The sequence below is a fragment of the Cydia pomonella genome, chromosome 1 (assembly GCF_033807575.1).
Source record: "Cydia pomonella isolate Wapato2018A chromosome 1, ilCydPomo1, whole genome shotgun sequence".
NCBI classification, from domain to species: Eukaryota; Metazoa; Arthropoda; class Insecta; order Lepidoptera; family Tortricidae; genus Cydia; species Cydia pomonella.
Window position 1 is genome coordinate 20,745,677 of NC_084703.1, and position 17,737 is coordinate 20,763,413.

Below are 17,737 nucleotides of genomic sequence, written 5' to 3' on the forward strand. Positions count from 1 at the left end.
TATCATCCTACTGCGATGTCCACATTTGTAAAAAGGAGTCGAAACGCAAAAATTTGACGTAATCAATATTTGTAGATAAAACTTTTAGTATAAATGCATCGTTGCGTGAATGAATACTATTATAACTACATATAAGCATCCAAACACGTAAGAGAAAAAAAATGTAGTAAATATTTTTGCGATTTAAATTTAATATTTATTTTTAGTCACTCAGTTGCCTATAAAAAAGCCTTTCATTCAATTGTATTTTGTTCCGCTCTATTTCAGTGGTTGTGTGAGAGTAAACGAATAGTACAACGAGTGGCTTAGCATAGAAAAGAGTGTTAGGCAAGGATGTGTAGCGTCACCGTGGCTGTTTTATCTACTCATGGACAGTAGTTTGCATTGCATCATTTGAGAAATGATGAATGTGGGTTGAGAATGAGTGCATGGGTTACTTGTCAGATGTCTTCTTTAGATGACCTGGTATTGCTAGCATGATCGGGTGAAGAGTTGCAGGAGATGGTAACTAGAATACATGGGTCTTTTGAAAGGAAAGGAATGAAATAAATGTAAGCAAGACGAAAGTAATGGTATTTGGAAACTGTGAATTTTTTTATTGGTCAAGAAAGAGTGGAACAAGTGAAATAGCTTGTGTACCTGGGAACTTTGTTTACTAGAGACGGTAAGCATGATAAAGATATTAAAAGGGAGTAAATGCTGGAAATTAATGGTGTCGTGTGGATGGGGCACTTAACGCTTTTATGAGCAGCCAGAAGGTGTCACAAAAACACGGTTGTCTGTGCATAGAGGCGTGTTGGTGCCCGCACTTATGTATGGTAGCGAAAGTTAGGTATAGCAGAAGAGGCATCAGACCCATGTGGATGCAGTGGAAACGAGAGCGTTGAGAAGTGGGTCTCTATTGGTTCCCATAAATTTTTAGTTCCGATTTTCTCAGTCCATAACGTTTTCTACCATAATTTTTATTAGTCATATTGTTAATAGTCATAAAATTAAACGACATAAATTGTAGATCCGATTTTTGCAGGTCATCATTATTGTTAGTCATAATATTTGTCGGTCATAATATTCAAAGCTCAGATTCTATATCATTACATAATGTAGAAGGTAATAAACTTGTTTATAATAATTGTCGTAAGGTCTATTTTCGCAAGGTATAATGATCGATATTCACTTGATTAGTTACTAATACAATTCAATGTTCTGGTGTTGCCAGACTTCATAATGTCGCATTCAATAAAAAACACTCGTAATAATTATAATTTATAAGATTTTTTGCTCTGAGGGACACAAGGTAACTAACGAACCTACCTGGGGAATGGGGAAACATGATTTTTTGTTTGGCTTACTGACTTTACCTCCGTTTCCTATATTTCATGTAACTTATTAATCCATTTCGTGCCGCCAACGAGTCGACGGAGCCCCGCTTCGCGGGACTCCTATTTTCGCTCTGAGGGACACAAGGTAACTAACGAACCTACCTGAGGAAACATGATTTTTTGTTTGGCTTACTGACTTTACCTCCGTTTCCTATATTTCATGTAACTTATTAATCCATTTCGTGCCGCCAACGAGTTAACGGAGCCCCGCTTCGTGGGACTCCTGTTTTCGCTCTGAGGGACACAAGGTAACTAACGAACCTACCTGACGAAACAGGTTTTTGTTTTGTTTGGCTTACTGACTTTTGCGCCGTTTCCTATTTTTCGTGTAGATTATTAATCCATTTCGTGCCGCCAACGAGTTGACGGAGCCCCGCTTCGCGGGACTCCTGTTTTCGCTCTGAGGGACACAAGGTAACTAACGAACCTACCTGGGGAAAAGGTTTTTTTTGTTTGGCTTACTGACTACTATGCCGTTTCCTAAATTTCATGTAATGTAGCTTACTGATGCATTTTGTGCCGCTAACGAGTCGAGGAAACCTCGCTTCACGGGACTCCTATTTTCACTCTGAGGAACACAAAGTAACTAACGAACCTATCTAGATACATAAGTTTCTTTTATTCTTATTTTACAGCATAATTTTAACAAGACATTATCGAAAGGCATAATTATAAAAAGAAGCACCTTCAAAAGTATGTCTTTAAACTTTTCTGAGTAAATATATGTATGTGCATAAAGTGGTATAGATATGATTTCTTAGACGTAATTCACTTTAGTAATGAAAACTATATGAATAATAACCATTAGTCCGTTAAAATGTATACCTTAAAATATTTCTGAATAATAATGCATAGGCCTTAGAATGTTATACTAATCAATTTTATAACTTTTGCGATTATAGTATAAATGGAAATCCGTGGTCTCTGCCTACACCTCCGGGAAATAGGCGTGATTGTATGTATTGTATGCGTCTATGTATATTGAATTTTTATTAGCTTTATTTGTTTTGGCAAGTTTTGATTCCTCATGGTTGGCTATTATAATATTGGAATATTAAAGGGAAAAAGTTGGCTGACTACTGGGTAGATTATTCGTCATCTGAAGGTGCATGGTTAAATTAGTCGGGCAGGTGCGTTTACGCTTGTAGTAACCCTACTGAATAAACAGAATGACCCTTTAACTTAAAACTTACGTAACGTTGCTCTGTACCCACAGTCCTACAAAAAGCATTAGCCGCACAGTAAAAATAACAATTTTTGTTTTTATTTTCGTTGAAATGGAGTTAGGTTTAGCTGTAATTCCACGAAGCCTATCGAGAAGAATACAATGAAAATATTATTTCCTTCGCATTTGGATACCTACCGTTCCTCATTCACTGTAAAAAATACCCGGCAAAACACACAGAAACTATAATTATAGCGGATGGAATAGATTTTTTCGAGTAATAAAAAATATTCGAATATGAAAATAGGTCGAATATTAGAAAATTCGAATAATCGAATTGCAAGCCCTAGGCGTAGGTTAGTGTGATGGACGACGCGTAGTACGCTGCATTGTCCGCGAATGGGTTAATTCGCGGACGATGCCGTTTACCGCCGGGATGTTATCGGTGTACCAAGCGTAAGAAGATGAAAGACTCCCGCGAGGATCGGGCGTGCTGAATATGTATACGGCATCGTCAACTGCCACTTGAAAGCGTCGGTTGGGGAGGAAGGAGCTAACGACGTGTACGACTCGACGTGGGCCGATACGTTGTGGCAGCTTGGCTTGCAGGCCCCTAATGCCAGACCTTGTCGAACGCGTTCTTTATGTCGAGGAACACTGCGATGACATACTTCTTCAGGTTTATCCTCTCAACCATGTAGGAGGAGAGGACTACTCAGCTAGCAGTAGCAGCAGCTCAGCATTTAATTTTTATTCAATTTGAATTGCTTACATGTATGTACATATGTCAGGTCTCAGGTAACAATAAAGTCGTCTCAATACATGATACCCATATCGGGTGTGGCAATGACAGATATTTATGTTAAATATGCTGCATCTACTCGTATATCTCAGAACTGAACTGTCGGCTGATATCTCTAGAGCAAATAGAGCTCCACTTGAACGAGTGCGTCGATTCAAAGATCGATATGATTTAGAAAGGTAACAGATTATTATCTGTTTATCTCTTCTTTATCTGCAAAATGTTGCCCAATTCGATCTCGAACGGCTTGGTGGTGCACTTTAAATTTTAATAGCTTCAGTATAGATGTATGAGCCTTGTATATTCCAGAGTGTAGAGTAAAATATAAAACAATGCATTGTTTAAACTTAAAGGTACATATATTATGTGACGTGTTGTTATTTTAGTGCTCTCATTTTGGATAAGTATGTGTAATGACGGATATATCTACTCGTATCAAAACGACCAAATAATTATTTATTAATAATAATGCACGTTTAGGAACTCGCTTGTTACCAACTAATAATTTCCAATTTTATGTTTACTTTGTTTTAGTGGTGATCTCTTTTGTAGTTTGATGTTATCTTTTGTAGGACCGGATGAATTGGGAGGCCATACGAGCGCACTTGTGCACTTTGGCAGTGGCAGTCAGCTTTAACAGTACATGGAGAGTTCCCCGCGAGGCGTACCGATACGGCGGGATGTCTTACTTATTGGTGTTGAGCATTGCCATGGTGATTTTTGCTCTCCCGGCTACGCTAATGCAGCTGACTATAGGACAACTTAGTCAACAAGACGCAGTTGGAGTTTGGAGAGCTGTGCCTTTCTTTAAAGGTATAAGCATGTCATCCTTTTATCGACATAATTTTTGTAAATTAGCTTTGCAAAGACAACATCGATTTACTTTGAGCTTCGTTGGAACTGTTAGACATATCTAGACGAAAGGAAATTCTTACACAGATGCGCAAAGTAGTGCAAAATATTGCACACAAATTTGGCAGCTTAAGTAAATGGCGGTCAATGGCACTATACCCACCATTAAATTCTGCGGTAACTAAATATCTATAGGTAGTTACTGTTTCTGTTTTTACAAAACATAGCTGTCGTTACATCGACTAGGACCCTAAGAATTAACAATTACAAAATCCTATTTTTGATTTTATTTAATTTAAGTATATGTTACTATATACTGTGTGTGTGTGTTATTTATTTCATTCTTTGACGTTTTTGTTTCAGGTGTTGGCTACATGAGATTACTCATTTCATACATTGCAAGCATATACTCAATAATATATGTTGCTTTTTCGGTACTGATCTACCTTTTCTTTACTGTAAATAGATCTATTATCATGTGGGAATGCATTGAGCCTATTGTAACAGTAAGTTCCAATCCAACAAAAAAATTAAACAGCACGTATACAACGTATTCGCGTGGATTATTTTAACAGTTTTTTTTCATCGACAGGAAGAAGACAAATATGAATCCAGTAAAATAACATGCTTGAAGTAAGGTCATTGTTTTATAATTATATATATATATATATCTTATACCTTTAAACGAGCAATTTTTGTATATATATTTATATATTTCTGTGATCTCGGAAACGGCTCTAACGATTTCGCTGAAATTTAGTATATGGGGGTTTACAATCTATCTAGATTATTCTTATGTTTGGGAAAACGCGTGTTTTCGAGTTTTCATGCGTTTGTCTTTCGACGCAGAATATGGTCGCTAATTTCGTGTTGCCGGCCACTGTCCGTCTGGTCCAGCGGGTTAAGACACGGATTGCTAAACGAGTGTTACGGGTTCGAATCTCGCCCGGTGACTAACTTTTTTTTTAATATGTTCAAGTTTATATATAATTTTTATTAATTTTTATTGTTTTAGACAAGTTTAATTTACTAAAAAAATGTAGTTAAGATTATCACCTATACACCACCATATTACAATAAATAGTTATAACCGAGCAAAGCTCGGTCGCCCAGGTACTATATATATATATATATATATATATATATATATATATATATATATATATATATATATATATATACATATATATATGCACCGAAAGTTTATCTATTGTAGGTATAATCAATGTCCTTATCTTTCCTATTCTGTTACAGTTCCACTTTTTTGGCGCCGCTTGCGGAGCAACCTGAATATTACTTGGCGTTGTCTATGTTGACCATAGTTTTATGGATTATTTTTCCTTTTATGTAAGTACTTAAGTCAATTTATTAAGCACATATAGTTCTTGCGCGGTGTAACTACGAGTACTATTCCGTCAGAAAGCGGAGCATTGTATAGATGACTCAGTTTTTTCAGTGACGCTAAGTCTCCAAAGTGGGATGATTACGATGCATCGAATGTATTCCTGAATGACTAAAGTAGGTAAATAAGTGTTTTAGTTGTTGCGATCACATGCAAACCTAAAAAACCCATTTCATAATTCATAACTTTTTCCATGACAATGAGTACAAAAGCTGTTAGTATTTACAAAATTCCATCACAATCTGTCGAGATTACAGCGCGCAATATATTTCTTATTGTACTAGTATATAATCTAAAACTACGAAGAACGAGATTAATTTAGCTATAACTACAATAAAGTAGCAAATAAATGAAGAGATAACAAAATAGTTTTGAAGTTATTCAGACATATGCTACTTACTACAAACGTTTATACGACAAATATTCTTGTAAGGAGTAAAATTGCTTGTTCACTAAGCCATTTATGTAATTTTGTAAGGAATAGTGGTTGTGGATATCTACAATACTTGTTTCGTTTTTCAGATTTTACAATCCCATAAAATTAATGAAACGGATTTTATATGGTTTAGGACCGTTAGTATTGATACTCATGGTTGTGATTGCAAGTTGTATTGGGAGCAGGAGCAATTTAGCAATGTTTCAAAGGCAACATGACTGGCTTCATTATTTGGAGTCCAAAATATGGTACAGCGCCGTTATTCAGGCTCTTTTGTCGTCACAAACGGCTGGCGGTTTCCTTATATCGTCCGGCACCGTGATATATTCTAATGGCGACGTTCAGCGGTAAGGAAAAACCTACTAATTGGATATTTTACAATGCACTATTTATTATACATATGTATAACTATGTTAGGTCGTTTTAGAAGATCCATTTTATTTAATGATGATTAGATATTTCGTTTGGGACTCCTTCATGCAGTCGTATATGCATATAGAATAGTACTTTATGAATGTACCCTGCATATTTTATAATGATTGACATTAAGTAAACACTAAGGCGCTTTGATTTTTGGTTTCGCAGAACGACGTGGTCACTGGTCGGAGCGAATGTGGTATGTAGCTGGCTCGGCGCAGTATTCTGGTTTAGCGTAGCGGGTGGCGGCGAGGACCGCGATGAGACCGCACTGGCCGTGCTCGTGCAGATGTACAGAGCCGCGGAGTATCACAGCCTAAACATAATTTGGCCAATACTTGTATACGCATTGTTAATCTTCTCGGGAATCATTTCAATGGTAATCCTGTCTTACTGTTTTAATACCGCCTCTTACTTTTTTTTATACCACTACGGTGACAAACAGGCATACGGCCCGCCTTATGGTAAGCAGTCGCAGGCTGTGGACGCCTGCAACTCGAGAGGTGTTACATGCGCGTTGCCGACCCTTTAAAAACCTGTACACTCCTTTTTTGAAGAACCCCATGCTCTAGACCCTCGGGAAAACCTCTGAAGGGAGCTCATTCCACAGCCGGAGCGTCCGCGGGGGGAAATTTCTCTTAAACCGCACAGTACTCCTCTTAGACCATTAAGGTTTTAGGGTGTGAGGATGAACTCCCTGCCGACGGAGAGCGGTGCGGTGATAGAAAGTAGCCGTTGGCATCATGTCAAACAATTCTTTAGAGCACAGCCCATTGTACATGTACAAGCGGTAGAACACACACAAAAAGGCAAAGTCTCTCCTTAGACTTAAAGGACCGCTTGTGAGTTTAGGATCGTCGACGATTCGGACAGCGCGCCTTTGGACTTAGTTGAAGGTACCAAGAAATCTACTTACCTCTTACTTAGAAATAGGTAACGATTTCATTGCGTATGTACATCAATGTATATATTTTCGTGTGTTTCTTAACTTCCCACGACCTAAAATTGCAATGGTTTACGTATTTTGGTTAAGGTTAGTGAATATCAGTTGTTATTAAATTGATCATAAGTAGGCACCAATACAGATAATTATATAATGTGAACTGCCGGTTTTTAATAGGTTCATCAATGTTGGATTCGAACTAAATGCAACGTCAATAAACAGTGCGATATCGCAAAGCAACGGTATGGTTGATTCCTTACTTGTTTACTATGTTTTCAGCTAGTACAACTATTTCCCCTGTACGACCACTGCCGGCGAGTGGGCGGGCAAGGGTGGCGGTTGATATCGTTCACGGGCTCGTTTTTCGGCGCGGCGGCAGCGCTGGGAGTGTTGGTAGGAGGGCTACCCGCTTTATCAGTGCTAGAAGACACTGCTGTTCCTCTTCTCATTTGCATAGCAACTGTTTTAGAGATTTTGGCTTTCATATTAATTTACGGTAAGTTTCTTCCGCCATTGTGATTCATTATTTCGCTTTTATACCTACTTTATTGTGAACATCCATGGTGACAGCACGTTTTAAGGCCAGGATAAAGCCGAGGAACCAATTGTATAAAATTGTATGCAGTTTGTTTTTAACTTTTTGTGGACGGCCACGGCGGCATGTCGTGAAAGTTACCGTCCTTTTTCCTTCTTCACGTTGTTCCGGCATTATGCCATAAATCCCAAGAATTAAAATAAATAAATAAAATAATCTTTAAATAAAAAAAAAACTAATTTTAGGTATACATATACTCGTATATGCAAGAAAAGGTATACATTATTTTAATTTGTTTACACTTCATAGGAGTAGGTAAGCGTTTTCTGTTCCCCGTAAACTGTATCACGCATATAATTTGTAATTAGCGTAGGCGTAGGCACTAGTTTTTACGAAAGCGACTGCCATATGACCTTCCAACCCAAAGGGTAAACTAAGTCTTATTGGGATTAATCCAACTTCCTCACGATGTTCTCCTTCACCGAAAAGCGACTGGAGTTGCGGGCGTCCATAGGCTACGGTGACTGCTTACCATCAGGCGGGCCGTATGCTTGCTTGCCACCGTCGTCGTATAAAAAAATAAATATCAAATGATATTTCGTACATACTCGTAAGTTCCGAAAAACCCGCCGGGCCGGGCCGAAGTCTCGCGAGTCTCGCGACCTCGGGATTGCTAGTCGCACCGCACGCTCTTACCGCTAGGCCACAAGCGCTTTTCGTGAAAGTTAACGTCCACGCTAATTAAGAAAAAATTGGCCAAGAGCATGTCAGGCCATGCTCTTACCATTCTATTAGAATAGGCTAAACGGGGGCTATTAGTATCATGTGCATTACTTATGCTTGTATTGCACCTTCGTACTCTTCGCAGCGCTTTGTACGTACTACTTAGTACTTTGTATTTACTAAGAAGAGAAGACTTTTTGCAATAACTCAAAAGTGACTGGACCGATCATGTTTGCTATAGTTTTAATTGAAAGTATTTATTATGCTATTGTTCTACAATTTTTTTCATATTTTTTGAATCCATGATTCAAAAGTTAGGGGAGCACATACACGGTGTAACATGAGACGAAACCGAAAGATTTTAACAGTGTATTCCTGATCACATTTAGAGACTAAAATGTTATATAAACTTTCCTGGATTTCGCCTAGTTTCAGAGTTAATAGCAATTAAAAAGAAACATCTTTTTATTGTTACTTACTAATACAGTACTAGATACTACTATTTGATGTCGATGATGGCATTATGGGGCGTAGTCTAAATATCCTTATTGATAGATGTGAAAAAGTGACAAATAACCTGTGCAAAAACTAGGTTTTACAAAAAATAATCCAAAATACATATAAACATATTATAAAAAAAACCTAATCTAGGGTACCATATTATAAAAAAAAACCTAATCTAGCAGCGGGGCAGGGCCCTAGCTGTCGGTGGATGGGGCTGCAGAGAGAGGAACCGACGGACTATCCGCGCCGTGTCCAAGACTACCGCCTTCTGCATCTGACCCTTGATCCAACAACCTAGCAAGAGTTGGTCGAGACTCTTCGCTATGAGACCGTTCGCTGAAACGACTATAGAGATAATGATCGTCGAATCAACATCATATGGCGGTTATTAGTATTATCTGTGTATAAGTAAATGTTCTTCTACGGCTGAGGTGAACTTAAGATATGCTTATTTTAACTACAGGCTGGAAGCCATTGGTGGAGGACGTGGAGTTTTTAACAGGACGGGCATTAGTGAAACCGTGGGTGTTTGGCTGGTTCGCCGCGCCTGCTGCCCTGTTGCCGGTCACTGTGTGGTGGCTGGTGGCCATATTTCTCGGTGACGAACAATGGACGGAAGCCCCGTGGCAAGCTATCACTATTCTGGTTACAGCATCAGTGACTTCATCACTATTCTTCGCATTAGCAGCAGCGTCTGTTGCTAAACAAGTTCAATACGATTTATTAGGGGTAAGTTATTAAAGTGTAATTAACCGACTTCAATTTTATAGAAGGAGGAGGTTCTGTATTCGGTTGTGACTATTTTTTTTTATGTACGTTCACCGATTATTCAGACGCCCGTGGTCCGATTTGAGTAATAATTTTTTGTTTGAAAGGAGTTATCTCCAAGTTGGTCCCATTTTAATTTGGTTCTGATCTGATGATGGGATCCATGGGGAATCGAGGGAACTCATCATTTTTTAAAGGCATGTGTATGGTGATTTGGATGTTTTCTTAAGCAAATCAAGCATTTTCTCTCAAAAACCATCACTTTGATGAAGTGGATCTAATGATGATGATTTTTAGATGATAATGATGATGATTTATTTTAATGTAGCATATGTTCACCTTTTACTCCGACACCCGTGTCCGATTTGAGTAATTCTTTTATTATTTGAAAGGAGTTACCTCCAAGGTAGTCTCAAAATATTTTTGGTTCTGATCTGATGATGGAATCCATGAGGAATTGAGGGAACTCCTTATTTTTTAAAGGCATATGTATGCTGATTTGACTGTATCCTTAAGCAACTCAAGCATTTCCTCATGAAAACTACCAATTTGATGTAGTGCAACTGTAGCCTTACCAAGAGTTTGACTACACCTTAGCTGACGTGTCACTTCCTTTCTATACATCTCGCTCTCACTAATAGGAAGCAAGTACGAGCGAGATGGATAGAAAGTAAGTTATGCTAGCGAATATGTCAGGGTCAAACTCGTGGTAAGGCTACATACTGATTACATTTTTTGTCTGTTTTACGTTAACCTGTTTATGTGCAATAAAGTTACATACATACATACATACATTTTGAAGACCACTGGCGATATGAGGAACTTACCCCTTATAATTGGATGTGTAGGTGTTGTTGGAAATAAGAGGTGAGGGGTAGGTATGAGAGGTGTGTGAGGTAGACGGTGGTGGTGAAGATAGACGGGGGTTTCAGGTTGCGGGTTGAGGGGTTGGGGCTTGATGAGTCACGGTTTGAGGGGGTGGTGAGTTGATAGGTCGGGGAAAGAGGGGTTGGGAGTTGAGGAATCGGGGGTAGGAGATGAGTGGTTGTTGGAAGTTGAGGAATTGGGGCTTAGGATTAGGAGTTAAATGGTCTGTAGTTGAGGGGTCGGGGAATGGAGGTTGAAGGTTTGGTGATTCAGGGCTCGTGCAAAAATCCTGATTATTTATTAAAGTTAACGGATTTCATGTTAAACATTATTTTGTTTTTCATTCATGCGTCATGCGTCACTCATCAGCTCTTAACAATGCCTTAAAACTAAAAATGGAAATATAAAAATGTTTTACAAATAAAAGTATACCGACTTCAAAAAGGATAAAATAAAATATTATCCTTTTTTAACTAAATGCATTGCCAACTGCTATGTTTGAAGTCGATGCCAAGCCAAATAGTAACAATACAGGTCAAAAATAATCAGCTTTATGTCTATAAATCACATTACAACTGTAGTAATAGGTATTATAAACGTAGAATAAATCGATCTGTCTCTTTGTTACCTTTTCACGGCTAAACATCTGAATCGATTTAGGTGAAATTTGGCATGAAGGTAAAAAATTTAAGCCCTGAAGACGGTCCTTGAATTGTTATATATTTTGTAATGAAGTTATCCAGAGGGATAACAGATTGTAAATAGCTCAGTGTCAATTCCACACTTACGTGCAATGGACAGTTCGAAATAGGTATTTAAAAATTACGACGGTTTTAAATAAACGCATTGGATTTATACTAATATACCGACAAACATGGTACGGACTGCGCTAAGAAGGTTCGACCGTGTGTTCTTAGATAAGTACCTACCAACAGAAAGTCCGTTCATTGATGTCGTAGTTAGGCAATCCAACGTATTGAACATACTTATACAGCCGCATCTTTATCGAATTGCACCAAAATCATGGTATGCTTCAAAATTTGGTTTGGCACCGACTTCAAACATATCAGTTGGTAACGCATATACTTAATAGAGGTTAATATTTTATTTTATTCTTTTTGAAGTCGGGTTACTTTTTACAAAAAAAATTGTAAAGTTTTTATGATTAATTGTAAAGCCTCTTTTTATGTGGTTGTCTAAACGTATTTCGAATAAAACATCATTCATAAAACTCTCAAATTACTTATAGTTGTAAAGTTTTGATTTCCTGTTATTTACAAGCTGCTTTACAATGCATATCACGAAATGTTCGTACTTTTCCTGAAGTAAGTTCCGTCTTGTTGAGGATAAAACCTTGTCTATCATGTCATCATGTGACATAGGTCTCAGGACCACGTAAATATTAAGTATATTGATGTCATCGCTGCTCGGTTGTCCTAAACTGGATCCAAATAATTAAGGACCTACATAAGTAGATTCCATTATTAATATCGTCACATTTTTATTTAGATAATAAATACTTTTTACAAAAAAAAAGTAGACCGACTTAAAAAGGATAAAATAAAACATTATGCTTTTTTATGTATTTGCGTTACTAATTTACGAGTATATATTTGAAGTCTGTGTCAAGCCAAATTTTGTAGCATACAATGATTCTGGTGCGATTCAATAAAGATGCGGCCATACAAGTATGTACAGTCAGCATCAAAAGTAGCGGATGAAACAACGCGCCAAAAGTATCTGATATTTCAGATAACTTTTCCAAATATTGATAAATTGTTAAAATTCGAGCTCAAAAGTATATCTTTTACAGTCTTAGTTGTTCTATATTAAATACACCACTTTTTGTTAAGCCGTTACAGAATGGTAGATACTTATGAAATGCTGACTGTACAATACGTTGGAGATTGCCTTAAACCTTAAACGACAACAATGAACATACTTTCTGTAGGTAGAACACACGGTCGAACCTTCTTAGCTCAGTCCGTACCATATCATATTGATATAAATCCAATGCGTTAATTTACCAACGTATTTTTTAAAGACCTATTATTACTCATTTTCGAACTGTCCGTAGCGCGCAGGGCTAGAATTGAGACTGAGTTATTTTCAATCCCTTATCCAGAGAACTTCATTTAAATATGTAAAATAAGTCATGGATCGTCTTCAGGGCTTAAACTTTTTTCATGCCAAATTTCACCTAAATCGGTTCAGATGTTTAGCCGTGAAAAGGTAACAAAGAGACAAAGATAATTAATTCCACACTTATCCTCGTGCCGCTCAAAGTAGATCAGGATGTACTGTACACTCTCTTTTGATGAAATGTCATCCTTCATTAAAAACAACCAAAGTAGCATTTCATTTGTCTACCTAATTAAAAATACAAATTCATTCAACGTTCTTTTTTTATGATACAGGTGGCAAACGAGCTGGCGGAACACCAGAGGGGTTGTAAATGCGTTGCCGGATTTAAGATAGGAGTATGCTCTTTTCTTGAAGGTTTGAAGGTCGTATCGGTCCGGAAATACCGAAGGCGACAGTTCGTTCCACAGTTTAGCTGTGCAAGGCAGGAGATTTCTGGAGAAATGCACAGTTGAGGACTGCCAACCATTTAAGTGGTTCCTTAGCTATAATTGTGTATGGTGGGCGGCACGTGGTTATAAAATCTATTTCTAAAGTTGTAATGTGATTTATATACATAAAGCTGATTATTTTTGACCAATATTGTTAGTATTTGGCTTGGTACCGTCTTCAAACATATCAGTTGGTGACGCATATACTTAAAAAGGATAATATTTTATTTTATCATTCTTCAATCAATCAATTTATTTATTACAGACAACATAATATTTTATTTTATGCTTTTTGAAGTCGTTTTTTTTAGTTGTTATTGAAGCACGTATACTTAGGAGACAAACAATTGCTACTAGCATGTTTTATAATTTAAATATACCTTGTGACGTTTGTGCAATAACAACCGAGCCGTATACTCAAAAATATTCAACTCGTGTTTACCTGGACGGCAAGGGACTGGGACGCAGGAGGTCATAGACGATACTTACTCTAACAAACGCTTTAAGAATGAGGGTTTATTGATATTTCCTTATCCACAATATCCACTCTCCCCTTAATATATTTAGTATTTAATTTTTGTTTGTTATATATTATTATTGTAAGCTGTAAAAGAGATACACTCTAGTGGACATGTATATTTTCAGAAAATTAAGTCCTCCTTCAAACCCTCAAGACACTGGGGTCCTCGTGATCCAATTACATATTATTATTGGATGGCTCGACGCCAGCAGAGCCAAACTGGCGCAAGAGATACCTTCACGCCCACATACACAAGGCGACAATTGGGACAGTTCACGGGAGGAGCCAGTATTTTCGACATTTCTCAGCCAAAGAAGAATCTTGAGGAAAGTAGTTAGCTGAAATTGAAAAGTGGTACTTATGGACTAAATAGGAACGTAACCTAGTTCCTACGCTTGCATCCTGCGTTTCGTTGGCACGAGGTATGATACTAAGTCACTCAAACGAAGTAGTTACATATTTACGATGCTATTAGCGTAAACCTTTTGTATACTCATATAACCATGTATCAAAGCCGGATGGAGTATGAATTTAAGTTAGAGTCTGTTCGGAAAGAGAAGAGTCGTGGAATGTATTGGGCCCCATACATTTTACGACTGTTCTCTTTCCGTATAGACTCTATATAGGTACATTTACGACATTGTCATGTAAAAAAAATCTTAATATAAATAAATAAAATCGTTTAATTCGTATAATATTCAGAAAGTGTAATAATGAACGTGAAGTGGTGTCTTAAAATCTTAAATTATTTATTGTAGTTAGGTAAAGTAAGGCTTAGGTATACTGAATGAGTACGTGACTTAAGCTTGTTCAGTGACCTTCCTTGGCGCAAGTAGATGAGCCCGAGCTGTTTGCGACGACTGTCCATTCTGGGCGTTTGATGAGTCCATTACTTATTCCCGTCACGCTGGTATGGCGTCACATTATAAGAGTTCATAAGGAAAAATGTGTGTTAGTTTACTTTGAGTTAAGTATTGTTGTTTTCGACATAACTTATCTATAAATAATGTAATTATTTTGTAACTACCGGATGTCTTTATAAAAGTAACATGAAAAGCGTATTAAAAACAAAAAGTCTTTTGATTCATTATTTTTTCCTTCGTATTTATAATCTTAGTGGAATATATAGCTGAAATCGTAAGAAGAAAACTCTTTTGCATTCTTCCTCATCCTAGCTATGTAATTATTTGACACATCATGAAAATTATATTAGCGAAATAGGTACATAATTTACCGGGTGGGCCCTGTAACACAAGCATATAATTGAAACATATTGTTCTCCTCAAACGATAAAACTTTTGTTAAAATTAGATTTTTTCTTGCTTGCGTTGTTTGTCGCGCTTTAAACACAAAACTTTAATTGTGTGCTTAAAATCAAAATACGAGTCATTTTTAAAAGTTGGTCAGTTTGAGGAGTACAGCTCACAATTTAACTTATTGTTACCGGGCCCACCCGGTATATTTAAACTAGTTGTCAATAAAATAAATAGGATGTGCATTTTAATTTAGGGCTAGTGCACGAAAAGTGCGTCCAGAAGTAGCCGATAAAACCTCGCGAGATTTGTGTAAGTATGCGTTTTGAAAGGTTTTACTGATCGATGGATTGATAGATTATTCCATATTCATGACAATAATTTATTGAATTCAAAGAAAGTAACAAAAGGTAACGTGGCTACCATATGACGTTATCATATTTCCACTTTTATGAGTGACCTTTCAGAATTTACAAAACGACATTAATTAGGATGAATTAGATCACTCTCATTTCAATTCTGTCTATCGGATGAATTAGTCCGCCTGATGTGCTGATTACAATTATATTCACGGCATTTCATATTTTCGTAATATGTTAAATTCGAAATCCATGTCGGAAAAAATATGTACTTAGTGTTTAAAAAATGTTTTAAATATTTTCTGCATTAATTTTGGAATTCGTTTTTGGCAAAGATTTATTTTTAGTACGAGTACAAGTTATCGCTGACTATACTTTTCTTTCCACAGGCAACTAATAATTATCGAGAAAATTCTAACAATCGCAAACACACTTAGTTTGCATTTTCCATGGCAACCGCCTGTCTCCACCATCAGACCAGCTCCATGTCATCATAATATCGCATTGTCATCCGATTTAATGAAAAGTATAATCTAGCTGTAACACGAGGTGCTATAATATTGTGGTCGTCGCAAGACGCAAGAAGATGTATTGTTCAATGCTGTATTAGTTCGAAATAGCGGATTCGTATTCCAAAATATAATGCGTCAGATAATATCACAGGTCATGTAGGATGAAGAAGTTGAAGAAAAGTTGCGGCGAACTACACCTACTGATGTCACTAAAATAGAGAATTAATAATGCATTTATTTTATTTGTAGTTATTCTGTGGTTGACACTTAAGAGCCCTTATTCCTTGGAGCGTTCTCCGATTTCACGAAATAACGCTCGATAGATGGCGTTGGCGCTCGGTACGCGAGCGCCGGCAACGCGACGCGCGTTTCAATGCAGACTAGAATAATCTTGATAGTTTTCAATATAATGTCAAGCAACATTAATTTTAGTGTTATATGATATCATATGGGCACACTTTATTTTATTTTATATGCACAGTAGTTTTTTTTATGTACACTACTACTAAGTGTACAGACTACAGAGTGTACTATAACCCTTGCTCTTTATTCTGTCTCTTTCACACCAATGGAAAATGAAAAAGTTAGTAAATGACTGCAGGTATAAATAAAGTATATTAGTGCGATAGAGAGACAGATAGTGTTTCGTTGTCGTGACGTAAAAGATTGTCATGTTGGCTATGCACCCATGGCGCCTAGCCAACATGACCATCGTTTGCGCATGTTAGTGCTATAGAGAGACAGTAGTGTTTCGTTGTCGTATCATAAACAATTGGCATGTTGGCTACGCACCCATGATACCTAGCCAAGAAGCCAATCGATTGCACATATTAGTGCGATAGAGAGACAGATAGTGTTTCCTTGTCGTATCGTAAACGTTTGGCATGGTGGCTACGCACCCATGCTGCCTAGTCAAGATGCCAATCGTTTGCGCACATTAGTGCTATAGAGTTTCAGTTTTATTTGAAATCACGTTAGGGTTTGTATTATTATTTTTGACCCGAATGAAGTCCATCCAGGTTCTCATGATGGAGTCAGGAGTTGGTCACCAGGAGGCCCACCGCGAACCACGTTCGACGTGTTGCCTCTCTGTCGCACTTGTAAATCCGTACGTAAGTGTGATAGGGAGGTAACTTGTCGAACGTGGTTCGCGGTAGGCCCTCTGAACTCCTAATCTATTCATTATAATTCCATCGTGTTTGGGCTCAAAAGATTTGCCCTGACGAACACCATCGATCTAGATGAGGTCCAGGGTCTCATGTCGGAGTCAGGAGTTGGTCACCAGAACTCCCCAGAACTCCTAATCTACTCATCATAACTCCATCGTGTTTGGGCTCAATAGATTTGCCCTGATGAGCACCATCAATTTAGATGAAGTTCAGGGTCTCATGATGGAGTCAGGAGTTGATCACTAGAACTCCTAATCTACTCATCATAACTCCATCGTGTTTGGGCTCAATAGATTTGCCCTGATGAGCACCATCAATCTAGATGAAGTTCAGGGTCTCATGATGGAGTCAGGAGTTGATCACTAGAACTCCTAATCTACTAATTATAATTCCATCGTGTTTGGGATCAATAGATTTACCCTGACGAGTACCATCGATCTAAATGAAGTCCAGGGTCTCATGATGGAGTCAGGAGTTGGTCACCAGAACTCCTAATGTACTCATTATAATTCCATCGTGTTTGGGCTCAATAGATTTGCCCTGACGAGTACCATCGAT

The 17,737-nt window shown here is 37.6% G+C and overlaps 1 protein-coding gene across 1 annotated transcript; it reads left to right on the plus strand.

The window, feature by feature from the left end:
• Window positions 1-16,275, plus strand: LOC133526945 (sodium- and chloride-dependent neutral and basic amino acid transporter B(0+)-like). Its single transcript, XM_061863808.1, has 10 exons — window positions 1-3,699; window positions 3,919-4,159; window positions 4,562-4,704; window positions 4,791-4,831; window positions 5,453-5,545; window positions 6,123-6,383; window positions 6,622-6,832; window positions 7,676-7,892; window positions 9,622-9,887; window positions 14,012-16,275. The coding sequence occupies exons 1-10, from the start codon at window positions 3,679-3,681 to the stop codon at window positions 14,222-14,224; spliced, it is 1,707 nt and encodes a 568-aa protein (XP_061719792.1). The 5' UTR covers window positions 1-3,678; the 3' UTR covers window positions 14,225-16,275.
• Window positions 16,276-17,737: the final 1,462 nt, after the last annotated feature.